The sequence below is a fragment of the Schistocerca serialis genome, chromosome 2 (genome assembly GCF_023864345.2).
Source record: "Schistocerca serialis cubense isolate TAMUIC-IGC-003099 chromosome 2, iqSchSeri2.2, whole genome shotgun sequence".
Taxonomy (NCBI): domain Eukaryota; kingdom Metazoa; phylum Arthropoda; class Insecta; order Orthoptera; family Acrididae; genus Schistocerca; species Schistocerca serialis.
The window spans coordinates 160,070,774-160,091,863 of record NC_064639.1 but is presented as its reverse complement, the minus strand read 5'-3'; the positions used below and the strand labels follow the sequence as shown (position 1 = coordinate 160,091,863).

The 21,090-nt window shown below is 44.4% G+C and overlaps 1 protein-coding gene across 1 annotated transcript in view; it reads left to right on the top strand.

The window, feature by feature from the left end:
* The window catches only part of LOC126455822 (uncharacterized), a 53,102-nt gene that overhangs the window by 9,734 nt on the left and 22,278 nt on the right, over positions 1-21,090 (top strand). The window contains exons 3-6 of the mRNA XM_050091584.1: positions 303-431; positions 10,144-10,294; positions 17,249-17,424; positions 17,515-17,641. Coding sequence (XP_049947541.1) covers positions 303-431; positions 10,144-10,294; positions 17,249-17,424; positions 17,515-17,641 — 583 coding nt within the window. The remainder of the gene's footprint in view (positions 1-302; positions 432-10,143; positions 10,295-17,248; positions 17,425-17,514; positions 17,642-21,090) is intronic.

Sequence of the window (21,090 nt, the reverse complement as noted above, 5' to 3'; positions counted from 1 at the left end):
AATGTCTTTCAAGAAATTAAGTGTCATCTTGAACACCTACAAAAAGTCTGGTCTTCAACACCCACATAAACATCTGATTCAAATTTTAGGGATACTGTTTGCAACAATAGCTACAAATTTTTTATTGTATGTATCACTTTTTAAAGGGTCTCGCACATTTTCTCCGTAGAACGCATTATTTACATCCCTCTCCAATTTTGGGTGGCTAATAAATCTACAGCACTATTGAGTTTTCTAAATTTTACAACGTGTAATAAAAGTGAATTTAATAATAAGCCTTTATACTACTTTCTTTGTTTCAGGTTTCACTCTTGACAAGGAATCGAACACGATAGCTATAATCTGTCAAGATGTGACTGTCATTCTCGCTTTCGACACCCGAGAGAGACTGATGCAGTGGCAGGTTAAGATTGTCAACAACTTAGGAGAAGGTAAGTCAATGTCTCTCAACTTTCTTACAAATATTGAAATAAGATACAAAGGAAATAAGACATTAGCTGCCAGTGGGCATTGATGTATCTCAACGGGGCAAGCTGAAAATTTTTGCCAGACTACATGCACATGGTGCTTACATGCACCACAAATACATATTAACAGGTCTGCAGATCACTAAACCATTCCTCTCCGTGAAATTTAGTACACTAGACTCTTGCTAATCCGGCCATTCCTGGCATATGTGGGTGCCGGATTAGCGGAAGTACCGGATTATTGAGTGTCTGAAATTTATTTTATTCATTTATTTTGTTTTCTATTTATTTTGAAAACATAGGAGATACAGTGTACTGTACTTTATTAAACCGAAGGATAAAATATTAAAACACAGAGGATATACTTCATTAAATCCAAAAATACACTACTGGCCATTAAAATTGCTACACCAAGATGAAATGCAGATGATAAACGGGTATTCATTGGACAAATATATTATACTAGAACTGACATGTGATTACATTTTCACACAATTTGGGTGCATAGATCCTGAGAAATCAGCTTCTAGTCGTAATAACGGCAGTGATACGCCTGGGCATTGAGTCAAACAGAGCTTGGATGGCGTGTACAGGTACAGCTGCCCATGCAGCTTCAACACGATACCACAGTTCATCAAGAGTAGTTACTGGCGTATTTTGACGAGCCAGTTGCTCGGCCGCCATTGACCAGACGTTTTCAGTTGGTGAGAGATCTGGAGAATGTGCTGGCCAGGGCAGCAGTAGAACATTTTCTGCATCCAGAAAGGTCCGTACAGGACCTGCAACATGCGGTCGTGCATTATCCTGCTTAAATGTAGGGTTTCGCAGGTATCGAATGAGGGGAAGAGCCACGGGTTGTAACACATCTGAAATGTAACGTCCACTGTTCAGATTGCCGTCAATGTGAACAAGAGGTGACCGAGACGTGTAACCAATGACACCCCACCATCACGCCGGATGATACGCCAGTATGTCGATGACGAATACACGCTTCCAATGTGCGTTCACCGCGATGTCTCCAAACACGGATGCGACCATTATGATGCTGCAAACAGAACCTGGATTCATCCGAAAAAATGACGTTTTGCCATTCGTGCACCCAAGTTCGTCGTAGAGTACACCATCGCAGGCGCTCCTGTCTGCGATGCAGCGTCAAGGGTAACCGCAGCCATGGTCTCCGAGCTGCTGCAAACGTCGTCGAACTGTTCGTGCAGATGGTTGTTGTCTTGCAAATGTCTCTATCTGTTGACTCAGGGATCGAGACGTGGCTGCACGATCCGTTACAGCCATACGGAGAAGATGCCTGTCATCTCGACTGCTAGTGATACGAGGCCGTTGGGATCCAGCACGGCGTTCCGTATTACCCTCCTGAACCCACCGATTCCATATTCTGCTAACAGTTATTCGATCTCGACCAACTCGAGCAGTAATGTCGCGATACGATAAACCGCAATCGCGATAGGCTACAATCCGACCTTTATCAAAGTCGGAAACGTGATGGTACGCATTTCTCCTCCTTAACGAGGCATCACAGCAACGTTTCACCAGGCAACGCCGGTCAACTGCTGTTTGTGTATGAGAAATCAGTTGGAAACTTTCCTCATGTCCGCACGTTGTAGGTGTCGCCACCGGCGCGAACCTTGTGTGAATGCTCTGAAAAGGCAATCATTTGCATATCACAGCATCTTTTTCCTGTGGGTAAAATTTCGCGTCTGTAGCACGTCATCTTCGTGGTGTAGCAATTTTAATAGACAGTAGTGTATATTACTTTTCAAAGAAAACATACTCGTTAAGCGTATACTGTAAATAATTATACAGTCGTATCACTCACTATGAAACACGTCCCTAATTTTTAACTGTCACAATGATGATACGCGACGGTGGCATGCTTTATCACGCAGCCGCTTTGCAAGCATTACATCGGTACTGCATGTATCTGGTTCGTGCATAAGGTACTCCAAGAAGACCTAGGCAGCTTCAGCACCAGCAGCGTGAGAAACCTTCATGCTCTTTCCTCCTGTGTCCTCTTCTTCATCACTTTCATCATTACTTTCTTGCACGCTTTTGATTATTTCTTCATCTATTAAAGTTTGGTCCGGATCACAGTTTTCCTCATTCAGCCACTTAGTAACCTCTTCATCATCAATTTCTTCTCGTCCTGAAAGGTTTGTGGAGTATGTCAGTGTACAAAGTTATTGATAATTCCGAATTGACTGACTCATCGCTGTCATTGTCTACTGGATCCAACTCGGCATCAATGGATGGCCACAATTTTCTCCAGCTCTTCATTATGGCACCGCTCTCCAATTTATCCCATGATTCGGCTGCTTGGAAAACAACATCACGTATCTTAATTGTTTTCCATGCCTTCAGCATATTCTCGATGGAGTCGTTTTCACTTTCGTTCAGCAAGGAGGCGAGAAATGAATGTCGAAAATGACGTTTAATAGCTTCCAAGATTCCCTGGTCCATAGTCTGAATTAGGGCCGCCACATTGTGTGGGAGATAGAGTGCTTGTATACCATCGGACTTTGGAGGAACATCTGAAGGATGACTGGGAGCACTGTGAATTATAAAGCTTTTTCTTCTTTAGCTTTTTTCTCACTGCTGGTACAAACGTTTCATGGAACCACCGAGAGAATATTTGTGTGTCCATCCACGCTTTCTTGAAAGCGCAATACTGCGCTTGTAGAGCATTTATGTCAATGTGTTGAAACCAACGTGGAGTTGGGATTTTTCAGTCACCATAAGCGGTAGTTTATGACTCCCATTTGCATTAAAACACGCCATTAATGTTATGCGTTGTTTCTGTTGCTTGTAACAACGAGCTTCGTGCTCGTTCTTGGCAGACAATGTTTTTGAAGGAAACATCTTGTAAAAGAGTCCTGTTCCATCAACGTTATACAAGGCGTCAGGAGTTAAATCTTCTTCCTCTATTATCTTCCATATCGTGCTTAAAAACTCATCAGCGTCCTTACCGTTAGCTGAGCGTCTTTCCCCGTTACAGTCAGCTGCGGAATGCCATGTCGTTTTTTCTAGTTTGATAGTCAACCTTCGCTCGCTGCAAACAAGTTACTACTACGAAGCTGTTTGTTAAATGCAGCTGCTTTTACCTTTATAATCGGGCCACTGACTGGAATTCCTTTACTGCGTTGTTATCTGAACTATCTATAAATAGCTACGTCCAGTTCTTCATTCTCAGTCTTTCGCATAACCTTCCGTTTTCCCAACTCACTATCCATTTATGTTGAGTACTGTCGAATAACATCTTTCTTTTTGATGTCATAAATAGTTGCTCGTGTAACATTGAACTCAGCAGCAGTGGCTTTCTGCTATGAACCTCGATTTAAGTTATCTAAAATTTCGAATTTCTGCTTGAGGTCTAGCGTAACGTGTTTCCTTTTAGAAGACATGTTTCCGACCTGTAAAGAAAGCTACAATTTCAAATACAGTATATAAAGCGTTGTTTAACTAAGGATTGTTGCGCATGACTTATTCATTGTGCACGTGTTTTTGGATGTGCGACGGATTAGTGTGAGATCGCACTACTGAACGCAGGATTAGCGAGAGTCTAGTGTACTTCAGTTCTATGCTCATAACTATTGTTTAATTTCGCAAGTTTCCTGTTCCTTCGCGGTTTCAGTTTTCACCAAAATTTCTAAATACAGCACATTTTCCTCGGTTATTGTTCTACTTTTATCTATACAAAATTTAGAACACGTTAGTTAACAGCTATCCACAAAAAGCGACGCAGATGTAGGAAAATCTTCATTAATATTTGTACAACCCTAACAGTTTACTTTGACTGTGTGGTATGCGTACTGTAAGACCTTCGGTACACACACCATCAGATTATTTGACTTGTCACTCTAACGAAGTAGGCAAGTGTCAGCAATATGTCTCGTGGTCTTATCGTGGCGTGTTTATCTTCTGCCGTTAGGTCAGACGATAGAAATGCTACTTACACCCTCAGAGTAGCAGATTGACGGTGACCAACTTTAAACAGAACTTGATTAATTTTCACACACATTTATTAAAATAATAAAAAGCATAGATATTACGTAACTTGATTGTGGATGCTATTTACAATTGACAGTCTGAAGTTCCTTTGGTCTTAGTACGTTAATCTTATTCTCACATATCTCTGATACTTGACAAAGTGTCTATACATTTATCTTCATGGCTATGTACAGGAATATGATAATCTTATTAGGTGCAGACTGAAACTTGACTATAGACTGGTACAGACTAATGCAGACTAGTACAGACTGGTGCATACAAATGCAGACTGACTGATCGGAGGTCTGTACACTCGTTATAATACCTCGCGCGTTCAGGTATCACTGCGCGAGTGTGATCCGCGAGGAGAAAATGTTCTACGTTAGCAGCAATCTCATTGGCTGCGTTACATATTAATACGCGGATCGGCGGAAGCAGAATTTGGTCCGTCTGTAAGGCAGCACCATCTCGTAGTGCGGAGACGGACGAGCGCTGCGCCTGCGCTGTTGTGCTTAGCGGGGCGCGCTCTAGTGGGAAAGTTGTGTACGCGCTGACTACGCGGAACTATGTACACAACAGACTGTTTAGTATGAAAAATTTAATATTTAATAAACGTGAAAAATTGGATAAATTGATGTCTCGAATATCAAAAACGGATTCCATTCTTGGAATGTAGGTAATTATGTGAGGGATGTTCATGGTGGTTAATGGCGCAGAGTAGATGTTATAGTTCTGTAAGACACACCAGAGAATAATTGGAAGGATCTGTATAAATGTTCTGCCAGGGCAGTAGTGCGAAATGAAAACCATTGTTCCGAAGGCTGAGATAAATCTGGTGTGAAGTAAGATACTCGAAATATGCATAAAAAGAAGGAGCAAAGATTTTGAAAATGTGTTTGATTGTTATAATTGGCTAATATATTAACCCTGTAAGAATTTTTCCCACTAGCAACTAAGTTTTGTCGTCTTTCTCAGTTCATTGTCAGCTGAACAGATGAACCTTCTTAGAATATTAAGACTGGAACATACCCTTCAACAGGAATGAGGAATGACACACGTTAACTAGGAAACAAACAGAAGACAAATTATAAGTATTGTGAATGACTTACTGGAAAAACACGAAGAGGAGCAAGACGTGCACGAGTTATTTGTACATGTTGTAAAGTACACAGAAAGACTTAATACTGAAAGGAGCCATAGACTGAAAGAATTGCAAGGTCGGACAAAGAATGGAGTATATAAAACCGATTATCAAAATTGCTGTGTTTCGTAGGAATAGAGATATGGGATTGAGACATAAGGTTTGATGGAGAGCTATCGTGCACTCTCTAGGTAGGTCTGTTATTTGGGGAACTTAATTGTTACCTGCTTGTACAGTGTAAAGGCGGATAACACACTCCTGGAAATTGAAATAAGAACACCGTGAATTCATTGTCCCAGGAAGGGGAAACTTTATTGACACATTCCTGGGGTCAGATACATCACATGATCACACTGACAGAACCACAGGCACATAGACACAGGCAACAGAGCATGCACAATGTCGGCACTAGTACAGTGTATATCCACCTTTCGCAGCAATGCAGGCTGCTATTCTCCCATGGAGACGATCGTAGAGATGCTGGATGTAGTCCTGTGGAACGGCTTGCCATGCCATTTCCACCTGGCGCCTCAGTTGGACCAGCGTTCGTGCTGGAAGTGCAGACCGCGTGAGACGACGCTTCATCCAGTCCCAAACATGCTCAATGGGGGACAGATCCGGAGATCTTGCTGGCCAGGGTAGTTGACTTACACCTTCTAGAGCACGTTGGGTGGCACGGGATACATGCGGACGTGCATTGTCCTGTTGGAACAGCCAAGTTCCCTTGCCGGTCTAGGAATGGTAGAAAGATGGGTTCGATGACGGTTTGGATGTACCGTGCACTATTCAGTGTCCCCTCGACGATCACCAGTGGTGTACGGCCAGTGTAGGAGATCGCTCCCTACACCATGATGCCGGGTGTTGGCCCTGTGTGCCTCGGTCGTATGCAGTCCTGATTGTGGCGCTCACCTGCACGGCGCCAAACACGCATACGACCATCATTGGCACCAAGGCAGAAGCGACTCTCATCGCTGAAGACGACACGTCTCCATTCGTCCCTCCATTCACGCCAGTCGCGACACCACTGGAGGCGGGCTGCACGATGTTGGGGCGTGAGCACAAGACGGCCTAACGGTGTGCGGGACCGTAGCCCAGCTTCATGGAGACGGTTGCGAATGGTCCTCGCCGATACCCCAGGAGCAACAGTGTCCCTAATTTGCTGGGAAGTGGCGGTGCGGTCCCCTACGGCACTGCGTAGGATCCTACGGTCTTGGCGTGCATCCGTGCGTCGCTGCGGTCTGGTCCCAGGTCGACGGGCACGTGCACCTTCCGCCGACCACTGGCGACAACATCGATGTACTGTGGAGACCTCACGCCCCACGTGTTGAGCAATTCGGCGGTACGTCCACCCGGCCTCCCGCATGCCCACTATACGCCCTCGCTCAAAGTCCGTCAACTGCGCATACGGTTCACGTCCACGCTGTCGCGGCATGCTACCAGTGTTAAAGACTGCGATGGAGCTCCGTATGCCACGGCAAACTGGCTGACACTGACGGCGGCGGTGCACAAATGCTGCGCAGCTAGCGCCATTCGACGGCCAACACCGCGGTTCCTGGTGTGTCCGCTATGCCGTGCGTGTGATCATTGCTTGTACAGCCCTCTCGCAGTGTCCGGAGCAAGTATGGTGGGTCTGACACACCGGTGTCAATGTGTTCTTTTTTCCATTTCCAGGAGTGTATATTGAAAAGGAGCAAGGGGCACAATAAGATTATAAGATCAAGAGCAAAGGGCTCGGATTAAAAAGAGTGTGAGACAGAGATGTAGTCTGTCGCCCCTACTGTTTAACCTATACATCGAAGAAACAATGACAGGAATAAATTTAAGTTTCCTCGATGACAATGAAGACGGGTAAAGGGGGTCAGTTGAATTGAATGAGCAGTCTCGTGATTATAGAATATGGAGTGAGAGTGAGTCGAAGAAAGGCGAAAGTAATGATAAGCAGCAGAAATGGGAACAACAAGAAACTGAACATGAGAACTGGCAGTCACGAAGTAGAAGAAGTTAAGGAATAGAGCTACGTACGCAACAAAATAACCTATGATGGACGGAGCAGGGAGAATATAAAGAGCAGGCTATCACAGGAAATAGCCAATAGAAATATACTAGTACCAAATAAAGGCCTTAATTAGAGGAATAAATTTATGAGAATGTACATTTGAAGCACAGCTTTGAATGGTAGTGAAACAGGGACTGTGGGAAAACCGCGGCAGAAGAGAATTTAAGCATGTGAATTGTGGTGCTGCAGACGAATTTTGAAAATTAGGTGCACTGATAAGGTAAAGAATGAAGAGGTTCTCCGCAGAATCGGTCAGGCATGGAACATATGGGAAACACTGACAGAAAGAAGGGGCAAGATGATAGGACATTTTCCAAGACTTCAGGGAATAACTTCTGTGGTACTAGAGGAAACTGTGGTTTGTAAAGGAAGAGAGAAAGAGAGAGAGAGAGAGAGAGAGAGAGAGAGAGAGAGAGAGAGTAGTAATTCCAGAAAATACTGGAGAAGGTGCAAGTGGACGAGAAGGTTGGCACGGGAGAGGAATTCATGTCGAGCCGCTTCAAACTAGTCGGAAGACTAATGACTCAAAAAAGAAAGAAAAAAGAAAGTGTAACGAGAAGCGCAGTAGCTTACTAGACTGGAAGGTGAGACAACAATCTGCCTGGGTGTGGTTTTTAGGCGGTTTCCCGCGCTCGTTTAGGCAAATACTGGGCTTGTCCCCACGCCCCTATTTAAATAATTATGGGACGTATGTAGTTAAAATACAATCATTCAGAACGAACCTTACATTAATAACAGACAGGTAGTGCACAGGACTTTCCTCGCTTACGTAATTGACGCTTGAGGCGACAAGAAGGGCACCCAGTCGCAGAGTTAAATAAAAATAAATCTGACAAAATTCGAGAGCAGCGGAGCCTGGATCCAAACGGGTAAGCGCTAATGAAAAGAAGAAGGAGAAGAAGAGGAAGGATCCCAGGTTGTACTGCTAACAGCGGAGACACGAAGTTCAGCAGTGTGAACTGCAAAGAAGTAAATCAGTGGAACAGACAGGCATCATGTTCAGGTATGATTTATTGGGTTGCTGCTAAAATGCGTTATTAGCTATCTGAATAAACAAAGAGGAGAATGATGAATGCTGAAGAAATGATTTAAAATTTGTGCTGAGGCGGCGACTTGAACCTGAGTTCCGTTACTTACTAGGCAGGTATGGTACACATTATACCACCACAGCGTTACAGCTGCAATAACTGCACGGACTAAGATATTCCAGTGCCGTCCGTAACACAGCCTTCAATTGACATTTTCAGCATATTTTCTCTTCTTAGGTCGTCACTATTGCTGAGGCTCTCCAGTACTGGAATAACACCGCATGGTAATGGGGAAATTCTGCTTGTACCTTAGGAACAGGTGATCTATAGAGTGATATAGTGAAATTTTCGTCCAGACATTTCAGTCTCATTTTTATCGTTTCTGCAGGATTTTCCCCATTACATCCAATGCTGGAGTGCTACTCCAATACCGGAGAGCCTTGGCCATAATGACGATCTAAAAAGGGAAAATAAACTGAAGATGTGAATTGAAGTTAGTGCTGGGGAGGGCATTTGACTTGGGTAGTCTGTGCACTTAGGTTAGCTGTAATGCTATGGTGGTGTAATGACTAGCATACCAGCCTTGTAAGCAAGGAGATATTGTGTCAAGTTTCAACTGCGGTACAAATTTTAATTCAGTTCTTCAGCTTCCATCATTATCGTAGATAAAGATGAGACTCAAATGTCTCGAAGAAAATTTAATTATACAGGAGAACATTAATCCCCCACCTGAATGAAAGAGTGCCTGTCACGAAGTCAGTATTTTAAGACAAGGACAAACCTTGCTCGTTTCAGGCACTTAATACACGCGGTATTTCAGGCATGTCTGTGGCACCAATTAACTCTTGATTTGAAACTTCCTGACAGATTAAAACTGTGTGTCGGACCGAGACTCGAACTCGGGACCTTTGCCTTTCGCGGTCAAGTGCTCTACCACTCTCGGTCCGGCACACAGTTTTAATCTGTCAGGAAATTTCATATCAGTGCACACTCCGCTGCAGAGTGAAAAATCTCATTCTGGAAACATCCCCTAAGCTGTGGCTAAGCCATGTCTCCGCAACATCCTTTCTTCCAGGAGTGCTAGTTCTGCAAGTTTTGCAGAAGAGCTTCTGTGAAGTTTGGAAGGTAGGAGACGAGGTATTGGCAGAATTGAGGCTGTGAGGACGGGTCGTGAGTCGTGCTTGGGTAGCTCAGATGGTAGAGCACTTGCCTGTGAAAGGCAAAGGTCCCGAGCTCGAGCGTCACTCCGGCACACAGTTTTAACCTGTCCGGAAGTTTCTTATCAGCGCACACTCCGCTGCAGAGTGAAAATCTCATTCTGGAAACTCTTGAGTTGTCACTACAGAATCTGAGAGTTTTCTGTTGGAAGTGACTCCACTGATTTCATATGTCATTTTTTGCCACCGACTCTCGTCCTGGTGCCGCCAGCTGAGTGCGCACTCGGTGTTTCAGACCAGCCGTTCCTGATCCAGATAACGTCGGCGCCGCCGCGAGCCAAGATCTCGCCCGGCCCCGCGCGCCTGCACGTCCAGGAGCAGCGATTCTGCCTCACGTCCGGCGTGCCGCCGCGGCTTCTCGGTTTCTGGGACATCAGCCAGCTGAGGTAAGATCTGCGGGCCGCGCTGTAACCGCCTGTCTTCTGGACCACACGGCAGCATGATGGCAAGGAAGGAGGTGTTTGTGTGTGTGTGTTTGTGTGTGACAGAGAGGGAGATAGGGGGGGGGGAGACAGAAAGAGAGAGAGAGAGAGAGAGAGAGAGAGATGGAAGGAGGGAGGGAGGGAGAGGAAAAAGGAGGGAGGGAGGGAGGGAGAGAAAAAGGGGGGAGGGAGGGAGAGAGAGAAAAGGGAGAGAGAAGGGAGGAAGAGAGAGAAAAAGGGAGAGAGAGAAGAGGGAGAGAGAGAGAGAGAGAGAGAGAGAGAGAGAGAGAGAGAGAGAGAAAAGGGAGGGAGGGAAAGAGCGAGAGAGAAGAGGGAGAGAGAGAGAGAGAGAGAGGGAGGGAGGGAGGGGAGAGAGAAAAGGGAGGGAGGAGGGAGGAAGAGAGAGAAAAAGGGAGGGGGAGAGAGAAAGGGAGGGAGGGAGGGAGAGAGAGAAAAGGGAGGGAGAGAGAGAGAGAGAGAGAGAGAGAGAGAGAGAGAGAGAGAGAGAGAGAAAGGGAGGGAGGGAGGGGGAGAGAGAAAAGGGAGGGAGAGAGAGACAGAAAGGGATGGAGGAAGGAGAGAGAGAGAGAGATAGAGAGAGGGGGATGGAGGAAGCGGAGAGAGAGAGAGAGAGAGAGAGAGAGAGAGAAAGGGAGGGAGGAAGGCGAGAGAGATAGAGAGAAAGGGAGGGAGAGAGAAAGAGAGAAAGGGAGGCAGGGAGGGAGAGAGAGACTCAGCTTTAGCTGAGATGGGAGGGTTGGTAGAAACTGACCGTAGCTTTGTTCCAAGAGCCGTACTAGAGTTCTTCAGAAATGATCTGGAGAAACCACTTTGCGGGCTTTGTATGAGACTTAGTTTAGAGTAATGGTGTTTTAAAAAACGATGAGATGTGTGACGTTGTTGGCTGGGAGTCGTCGAATCGTACGTTAGGCCGCCTAATTGGAAATAATTTCTGTCTTTAGCGCACTGGCGCACCTTTCCTTCGCGAAGTATGGGAGATGTGAGTTTGTGTCTGATAGGTGGAGGTCACCCTAATGGACGCCTGTTGTATTGGATTATGATGATAATGAGAAAAGTGTGAAGGTGCCGCGACTTAGCTTACGGCTCTGGAATAGCAGCAGGAGAGCCGCTGATCTCAGCGTCAGCATCTGTTGAGCTGATTACCACCTACAGTGTCATATGCCAACACATCATGAGACGTTGCAGAAAGGTTTGGAATTTAATCCAAGACATTGGTGGCAACGTCTGGTCATCAGGAATTGTAAGTCACCACCCCTCTTCCCTTTTGCCTTATTGACAAAGGGAAAGAAGCCAAAATTACACTGCGTAACCAGACGGCTGCCCATCCAAGTACTGGTCGTGTCCAACGTTGCTTAACTTCGGTGATCTGACGAGCACCAGTGTGTTCAACGGCCCAGTCTGTTGGCAAAAAAAAATAAGGGCAAGGGATATTTATTTAAATAGGTAAACGTGAGAGACGTTACTATTTCTGTGGAGTTACGAATGTAGTTTATTTGGTTATTTTCCAGGAAATTTCACCAACGATTTATTTGAATAGAACATTTTTTTCCATCCCGATCTGATACAGTTAAACAAACTGTCGACAAATAAATTCAAGCAAAATTTCTGCCAGTTTTATTCAGGGAGCTAGAAACGTTCAGACTTTCAGGGGCGGATGCGTGTTGTACTTAATGGGCTGTGTTCAGACGGAAACCAAACATGGTTCATTTGCGCATTCCGACCTGCCTTGTATACGGCAGTGTACGGGTACATTCTACTGTCTAGCCGAACATGACTTCAAGCAGCTCATCGAGGAAGTTTACCGCTGCGTAACACCAGCAGACGGGAGTCTGCAGATCGTTCAGAAGTCGTATTGAGCTGTGCGTTGAGGAAAATGGACACTTGTTTGCACACTTCACTGAAATGAACATTCTGTCCCAAGTAAATTCGTCTAAAACACCACCAGTAATATACAGAACGTTGCATTCACACCTAGACCTTTGGGCGTTTCTAGTTCCCTAACTAAAATTGATAGCAGTTTTATTTAAATTGGTTTGTAGACCATTGTTTCTAACACAACACTTATATTATAGAAAAAATTGCGTTCTATTTAGAAAACTGTAACTTGTTGATGTAACATCCTGGAAAATAATAAATAATCTATGTTCACAACGCTAGAGGAAGAGTAACATTTCTTACGTTTAGTTGTCTACATAAATATTCTTCTCCGAGGCAAGGTGGCTGGAATAAGCTACTGAGCGACTTACGCTGTCGAGTGACGCTGTCATCCGTGCCTTCGTCATTACTTACAGCAAGAAAATATACCTACGCTTCTAAGAGTGAACGTAATTCAAATGGCTCTGAGTACTATGGCAACTAACATCTGAGGTCATCAGTCCCCTAGAACTTAGAACTACTTCAACCTAACTAACCTAAGGACAGCACACACATCCATGCCCGAGGCAGGATTCGAACCTGCGACCGTAGCGGTCGCGCGGTTCCAGACTGTAGCGCCTAGAACCGCTCGGCCACTCCGGCCGACGTGAACGTAATTCTTCTTGGCCCTACTTTGAACGACAAACACACATTAGCTACGTCAAGGAACACGATTTAAAATGTGTTTACGTACTCATGTTTAGTAAACCGCTTTCTTGAAAACAAGTGAACAGTCGAAAGGCTTGATAGAATGACGCAAATTGTGGCATGAGTGCCCTAGCCAGTGGTTTTTACACTGAAGTAGGCTAGTTGACTCCGGTGACCTTGCCTTTCAATTTCAGTTTATTTTCTGGATATTTCTGCAAAATATCTCAATGCCAACATTTAATACCGTTATGTCAATGTAATCGTCTTTTTAATAAAGTATATCGCCCCGTTAAGAAATACTTCCTTCACCGCCTCGGTTGATAGAAGTGGTAACTCCATTATACATGCGGCGAAACTACGTGACCGTAAGTGTAACATTTTTTTGTCTGAAAACCTATTTTGAGCACATATTAGCTGATAAATTCGTATTGTGTCAATATTCTGGGACATTACTGGAATGATGATTTGAAGCAAAAATTTCCAATAAACAAGGACTCCAAAATGCATACCGTAAGAGCTATGAGCACTTGTTCAGTAGAAGGAATGTGTTTCATAGTAGCGAAGACAAGCTAGTGTTCTCCTGGTCCATTCTACCACAAAACACGGAAAGCAAAGAGTTTACAGTAGAAGAGATTTGTTTCACAGTATTGAACATGAAGTGCTCATAGCTCTTAAGGTATGCATTTTAGAGCCCATGTTTACCGTTGTTTTTGCTTCGAATGATCGTTCCTGTCATATGCCTGAATGCTGATTATTCCTCCTAGGACACCCGGTATGTGCCAGTTTACAACCTGTGTAAGATCAGTGGCAACTTCGTACGTGTTTGTATTTTTTATGGTTCGAGGACAGTAGTGGTGGGTAGGGAACTGATGTTTTGTTGGCTTTCATGCTGATCGCATGCAGTCCACACGAAAAGGATATGTGTCTCAAGTCACCTTCTGATGATGGGTAAGGAGAATAAGTTGGTGAGTCAAACGCATTTTCGGAGGAAGTTACGCAACGTGTCCAGATGGAAACGCATCCTTATCATTCGCGTCAGACATCGCCTATCATATGCCCAATCCGTAGACGACTATCTTCTGGGGATGAGTTGTGTTTTGCACATTGCAGTAGTGGTGGAATTCCTGACATGTGCATGTTGACTTGCTAATGTTATTTGGCAGGTGTATGTGTGTGTGTGTGTGTGTGTGTGTGTGTGTGTGAGTGAGTGATTCGACTTCTTCCTTTAATGTGACCGTACGGTCACACAGTGCTACGATGGACATCATCGTCGCAGTGACGTCATAATCAACTGTATGGCTACTTCCCTTCCCCTCATCAACTTCTCTCCATCACTGCGGTCAAACCCCACCCCCGCGCTCAGACTCGCACACCCTCCACCTTGCATTTGCATGCAAAGCCTGCAAGAAGTATGATACTCGATGCTCTGATCTTTCTGGCGGAATCCCAAGGTCGAGGGCTACTTTTACATGTGCCATGGATCATAATTTCGTCCTCTCGGTATGATGTTGAAAGTGTCAGTTTACTGTTGTTATAAAACTGACACTTTCAACATCATACCGAGAGGACGAAATTATGATCCATGGCACATGTAAAAGTAGCCCTCGACCTTGGTCTTCCGCCAGAAAGATCAGAGCATCGAGTATCATACTTCTTGCGGGCTTTGCATGCAAGGTGGAGGGTGTGCGAGTCTGAGCGCGGGGGTGGGGTTTGACCGCAGTGATGTAGAGAAGTTGATGAGGGGAAGGGAAGTAGCCCTACAGTTGATTATGACGTCACTGCGACGATGATGTCCATCGTAGCACTGTGTGACCGTATTCAGCTAAAAATATGCAACACGCTCGCCATTTACATGAAACCCAGCTTTGTATGGTAGTGAAACAATGAGTGTGGGAAAACCGCAAAAGAAGAGAATTGAAGCATGTGAATTGTGGTGCTGCTGACGAATTTTGAAAATTAGGTGCACTGCTAAGGTAAGGAATGATAGGGGAACGGAACATATGGAAAACACTGACGAAATAAGGGGTAGGATGATAGGACATTTTCCAAGACTTCAGGGAATAACTTCTGTGATAGAGGAAGCTGTATTGGTTTGTAAAGAAAAGAGAGAGAAAGAAAGAAAGAAAGAAAGAGAGCGAGAGAGAGAGGATGTAGTAATTCCAGAAAATATTGGAGAAGATGCAAGTGGACGAGAACGTTGGCACGGGAGAGGAGTACATGGTGAGCCGCTTCGAACTAGCCGGAACACTGATGACTCAAAAAAAGAAAGGGTAACGCGAAGCGCAGTAGCTTGCGAGACTGGAAGGTGAGACACCAATCAGCCTGAGTGTGGTTTTTAGGCGGTTTCCCACGCTTGTGGGGCAAATACTGGGCTTGTCCCCACTTCCCGGTATGATGTTGAAAGTGTCAGTTTTATAACAACACTACTGTTTTTAGCTAAAAATATGCAGCACGCTAGCCATTTACATGATTTATTAAGTTATATTTTTTCGATGCACACAGTTATTTATACTTAACTATGTTGAGTGTCTCTCTCTCTCTCCTTGTCCGAAACAGAAAAAAAATTGTGCAGACACACACCCACCCACACACATACACACACACACACACACACACACACACACAAATGGTTCAAAGGGCTCTGAGCACTATGGGACTAAACTTCTTAGGTCATCAGTCCCCTACAACTTAGAACTACTTAAACCTAACTAACCTAAGGACATCACAAACATCCATGCCCGAGGCAGGATTCGAACCTGCGACCGTAGCGGTTGCTCGGTCCCAGACTGTAGCGCCTAGAACCGCTCGGCCACCCCGGCCGGCACACACACACACACACACACACACACACACACACACACACACACACACACACACAGGCAACGCAACATCTCCAATTCAGAAAATCTTGTATGGAATAGTTGCTTGAGGAGTTGTCAAACAGATATGATTTTACTTTATGTTTAATATTAATTTAATTATCTGTTAAACTCTTAACAACATTACGTAGGACGTCAAAGATTTTTATGGCTGGTTTCCTCAGTCCTTTCTGCCCCACACTAAGGACGAGAGATGGATAACGTAAATCAGGTTTCCCTCTAGTATCATGTTTGTGAATGTTATTGTTTTTTACGAGGGCTATCCACAAAGTACATTACATTTTGGAATTAAAAATAAATAAAGTATTGGAAATTTTTTTATTATATACAGATGAAAGCCACACTTAAATACTACTTTTCTACATAGTTGCCATTTAAATTAAGGCACTTGTCGTAGCGGCCGGCCGCGGTGGTCTCGCGGTTCTAGGCGCGCAGTCCGGAACCGCGCGACTGCTACGGTCGCAGGTTCGAATCCTGCCTCGGGCATGGATGTGTGTGATGTCCTTAGGTTAGTTAGGTTTAAGTAGTTCTAAGTTCTAGGGGACTGATGACCACAGCTGTTAAGTCCCATAGTGCTCAGAGCCAGCCACTTGTCGTAGCGATCGACGAGCTTGGAAATTCCTTCGTCGTAAAATTCGGCCGCCTGCGCCTTCAACCACATGGTTAATCAGTAACCCGGTAGAAATACGATTTTTGTGGATTTCCTGGAAATAGGCACTACAATAAACTCTCAAAGGTATTGCCAAACTCTGCACAACCTCAGAACAGCAATACAAAACAAGCGCAGGGGAAAGTTGGGCTCAAAGATCTTGCTGATTCACGACAACGCCCGGGCCCTCACGGCAAATGCCACTCGTGAAGTTCTCGAATCTTTTAAGTGGGAGTTGTTTCCTCATCCGCCGTACAGTCCCGACCTGGCACCGAGCGACTTCCACTTATTCCCAGCAATGAAAAACTGGTTGGCTATGCAGAGTTTTGATGACGACGCACAGCTTCAAGAAGAGGTAACCACGTGGTTGAAGGCGCAGGCGGCCGAATTTTACGACGAAGGAATTTCCAAGCACGTCCATCGCTAAAATAAGTGCCTTAATTTAAATGGCAACTATGTAGAAAAGTAGTATAGAAGTGTGGCTTTCATCTGTATATAATAAAAGAATTTCGCAATACTTTATTTATTTTTAATTCCAAAACGTAATGTACTTTGTGGATAGCCCTCGTATAATTGGTTGACTGTTGACACTAAACATCATACGGGTGTATATGTAGTATAAGACTATTTTCAGAATGACCCAATTCTCTGCAAGTGGTTCTCGAGTGTAGACCATATATTATCCTTACTTCATTTGAGTCACAGATCCTCCTGCTCCCTGTCGTTATGTACATACGCGGTAACTATCGGTCACACTGGAAAGTACATACCTGTCAGGAAATCTGCACGGGGTTCCGGATGTTTCAGGCGCTATGGCGTGGTGGAAGGCCGGTTCGTGTTCGAGGGTGGATCCCGCTGTGGGAAAGGCGAAGGTGTCCACGTGTGCGTCACAGACCAAGCCGAGGAGATCACCAAGGTCTTCCAGATGGCGGCCCAGGGCAAGATCACCAACCGGCGGCGAGCGGTCACCAGGAATATGTCCGGTCAGTACCTCACGCCACACACTTGTTCGTGCACATTCTTGTGTTGCCAACTGCAAACAATATTGCTCACTGTGTGGTTCTCTTCCCTAGTTATCGACAGTCCGAGGAGACAGGTGCATTCCAGGGCTTCCGACGTGGACTCCCTCCAGCAGTCTTTCATTCACAACCAGACAATGTCCAGCGACTTCAGCGGCGACGACTTCCCGTGTCCCTGCAGGTAAGTTATTGTTAGACACTTTGGTAAGCTGATGGAAGCGTTCAGACATGAAACACGGCACTAAATAATGTATCATTGCATACTGGAATTACGAAAACTAAAATTCTATAGTCAGTCTCGTCAGTATCTAAAAAGGTGACCAGAAGAGAAACGAAAGGAGGACCGCACTTTACGCGTAACAGGTCTTTTAAGTGCAATATAAAAAATAGGAATATATGACAAATATACAGGGTTATTACAAATGGTTGAAGCGATTTCACAGCTCTACAATAACTTTATTATTTGAGATATTTTCACAATGCTTTGCACACACACACACAAAAACTCAAAAAATTTTTTTAGGCATTCACAGATGTTCGATATGTGCCCCTTTAGTGATTCGGCGGACATCAAGCCGATAATCAAGTTCCTCCCACACTCGGTGCAGCATGTCCCCATCAATGAGTTCGAAAGCATCGTTGATGCGAGCTCGCAGTTCTGGCACGTTTCTTTGTAGAGGAGGTTTAAACACTGAATCTTACACATAACCCCACAGAAAGAAATCGCATGGGGTTAAGTCGGGAGAGCGTGGAGGCCATGACATGAATTGCTGATCATGATCTCCACCACGACTGATCCATCGGTTTTCCAATCTCCTGTTTAAGAAATGCCGAACATCATAATGGAAGTGCGGTGGAGCACCATCCTGTTGAAAGATGAAGTCGGCGCTGTCGGTCTCCAGTTGTGGCATGAGCCAATTTTCCAGCATGTCCAGATACACGTGTCCTGTAACGTTTTTTTCGCAGAAGAAAAAGGGGCCGTAAACTTTAAACCGTGAGATTGCACATAACACGTTAACTTTTGGTGAATTGCGAATTTGCTGCATGAATGCGTGAGGATTCTCTACCGCCCAGATTCGCACATTGTGTCTGTTCACTTCACCATTAAGAAAAAATGTTGCTTCATCACTGTAAACAAGTTTCGCACTGAACGCATCCTCTTCCATGAGCTGTTGCAACCGCGCCGAAAATTCAAAGCGTTTGGCTTTGTCATCGGGTGTCTGGGCTTGTAGCAATTGTAAACGGTAAGGCTTCTGCTTTAGCCTTTTCCGTAAGATTTTCCAAACCGTCGGCTGTGGTACGTTTAGCTCCCTGCTTGCTTTATTCGTCGACTTCCGCGGGCTACGCGTGAAACTTGCCTGCACGCGTTCAACCGTTTCTTCGCTCACTGCAGGCCGACCCGTTGATTTCCCCTTACAGAGGCATCCAGAAGCTTTAAACTGCGCATACCATCGCCGAATGGAGTTAGCAGTTGGTGGATCTTTGTTGAACTTCGTCCTGAAGTGTCGTTGCACTGTTATGACTGACTTATGTGAGTGCATTTCAAGCACGACATACGCTTTCTCGGCTCCTGTCGCCATTTTGTCTCACTGCGCTCTCTAGCGCTCTGGCGGCAGAAACCTGAAGTGCGGCTTCAGCCGAACAAAACTTTATAAGTTTTTCTACGTATCTGTAGTGTGTCGTGACCATATGTCAATGAACGGAGCTACAGTGAATTTATGAAATCGCTTCAATCATTTGTAATAGCCGTGTATAAGATGTTCAAAAATTTAAATATATCGATGAATTGATACAGAAGAACGCCGGTGAGTGAAGAAACTAATAAACCCAGTGCAAAGAAGACGGAAATGGTGCCTTAATGAACGTTGCAGCAGTATGTTACATTAATAAAATCAGAATGTATATTTGTAACTTCATTTCTGGACACGAGAAATGGAACACCAAGAGAAGAAAATTCTGAGAAAAATATTGGGCCAATAAAACAAAACGATGAATACAGGAACAGAAGTAATGAAGATCTGTACAAGGAAACTGAACAAGAAAACGATCACAGAACGTAGAATGATGATTCACGGCCGTATGGTTCGATTTAATGAAAAAAAGTTATACAAGAGAATTTTTGAACATGCGAGCTGGAAAAGAATATATTTGCTGGAAGTGACTCCAAGAAAACAGAAGTGATCTGAAAGAGATGAAGACTGAACAACATGCAATTTTGAAGAGAGGGGCGTTTCATAAAAAAGAATTATACATTCCCATATCAAGAAAAAAATCAAAAAAGAAATCGGGAGCAAAGTGGTCAGGCATTCAGAGAAAAACAGCACTCTGAGCGAATGAAAAATTATTGTGAAAACCGAACATAAAACAGAAGTAGTTTTTACTTGATCCATACGAGGCCCAAATTGACAAGAAATTCTTATCTTTGATGATTCGCTTCCACATTTACAGCGTACCTATCCACATTAACTTTGAACACATTCATGCGGAAGCAGTTACTCAAATCGCTTCGCTGCCGGTAATTGTACCCCTATGCCAATTGTTACGCAGGTTCCTTGATAAGTTCTGGAAAATCTGGACTGTCTGTTCCCATGAGCATGTACTTTGTAAATGTAGCGTTGGTATTAGAGTACAGATACTCGCCGCTGGGAGAGGTAGTGTAAATTAAGTACAAGTCTTCTGAATTTTATCTGAATTGCAGTCATAGTGTCACATCGTATCCTACTATTTTCGAACCTGGCCTGACTTCACAAAATTTTGCCTCTGTTGACTATACGAAATAACGCTCAGATCTTGTGCACTGGATAACGATAAATGTTTCATTTATTCTAGGATTTGTTGTTCGGGCTCATTGGGAACAGACTGAAATTAACCATGTGGTTAATGGTCATTTCTCTGATGCTTCCAGTCAGTCATGAGGCTGCAAATGTATGTAGGGCACGAGACGAGTAGGGAGTGCCCACTGCAGCAGACTATGTGCATTTCCAGCCTCGGAAGTGATTGCAAACGCCAAAGATGTGACCCGACCATTAACAACTGTCCGCTGTAGTGGACGCAATGGGCCATAGGATTAATACCGTAGAGTCAGTATTTCATATCACTTCCTATCTGGTACATGTTGACGTCACAATTGTTACGCACACTGGTTTAGGAAAGCTGGCTTGTTTGATATACCATGTAATGCTCCATAATAACCGAGACGTTTTGCAATCCATCCTTGGCTAATTCCATGTTCCATGTCCATTTTGCAACTAAGATGGTTATGAACCAAGTATCTCCTGAACAGTACGCACTTGAGTGTCTAAACACTCATCAGATCCAATTACTACTTAAAGAAAGAATCGTGAATTACATTAATAGAGGGTGCGCTCTAGTGAAACTTCCTGATAGAATAAAACTGTATGACTGGAGATTCGAACCTGGATTCTTGCTATTTATACAAACTTTTCTCACCGGCTGTGCTAACTGGTGACTGCTCATGATGCTTCACCTTTACTAGTAACGATTTTCTGATTTCGAAACTACAAAAAGCTTTCTGGCATATCATTGCTAGAATGAAGAATGTCTTGGTAAGTGGCTTAGCAGCAGCCTGTAGGTTATTTGTAAATGAATTTTTCACTTTAAAGCATGCAC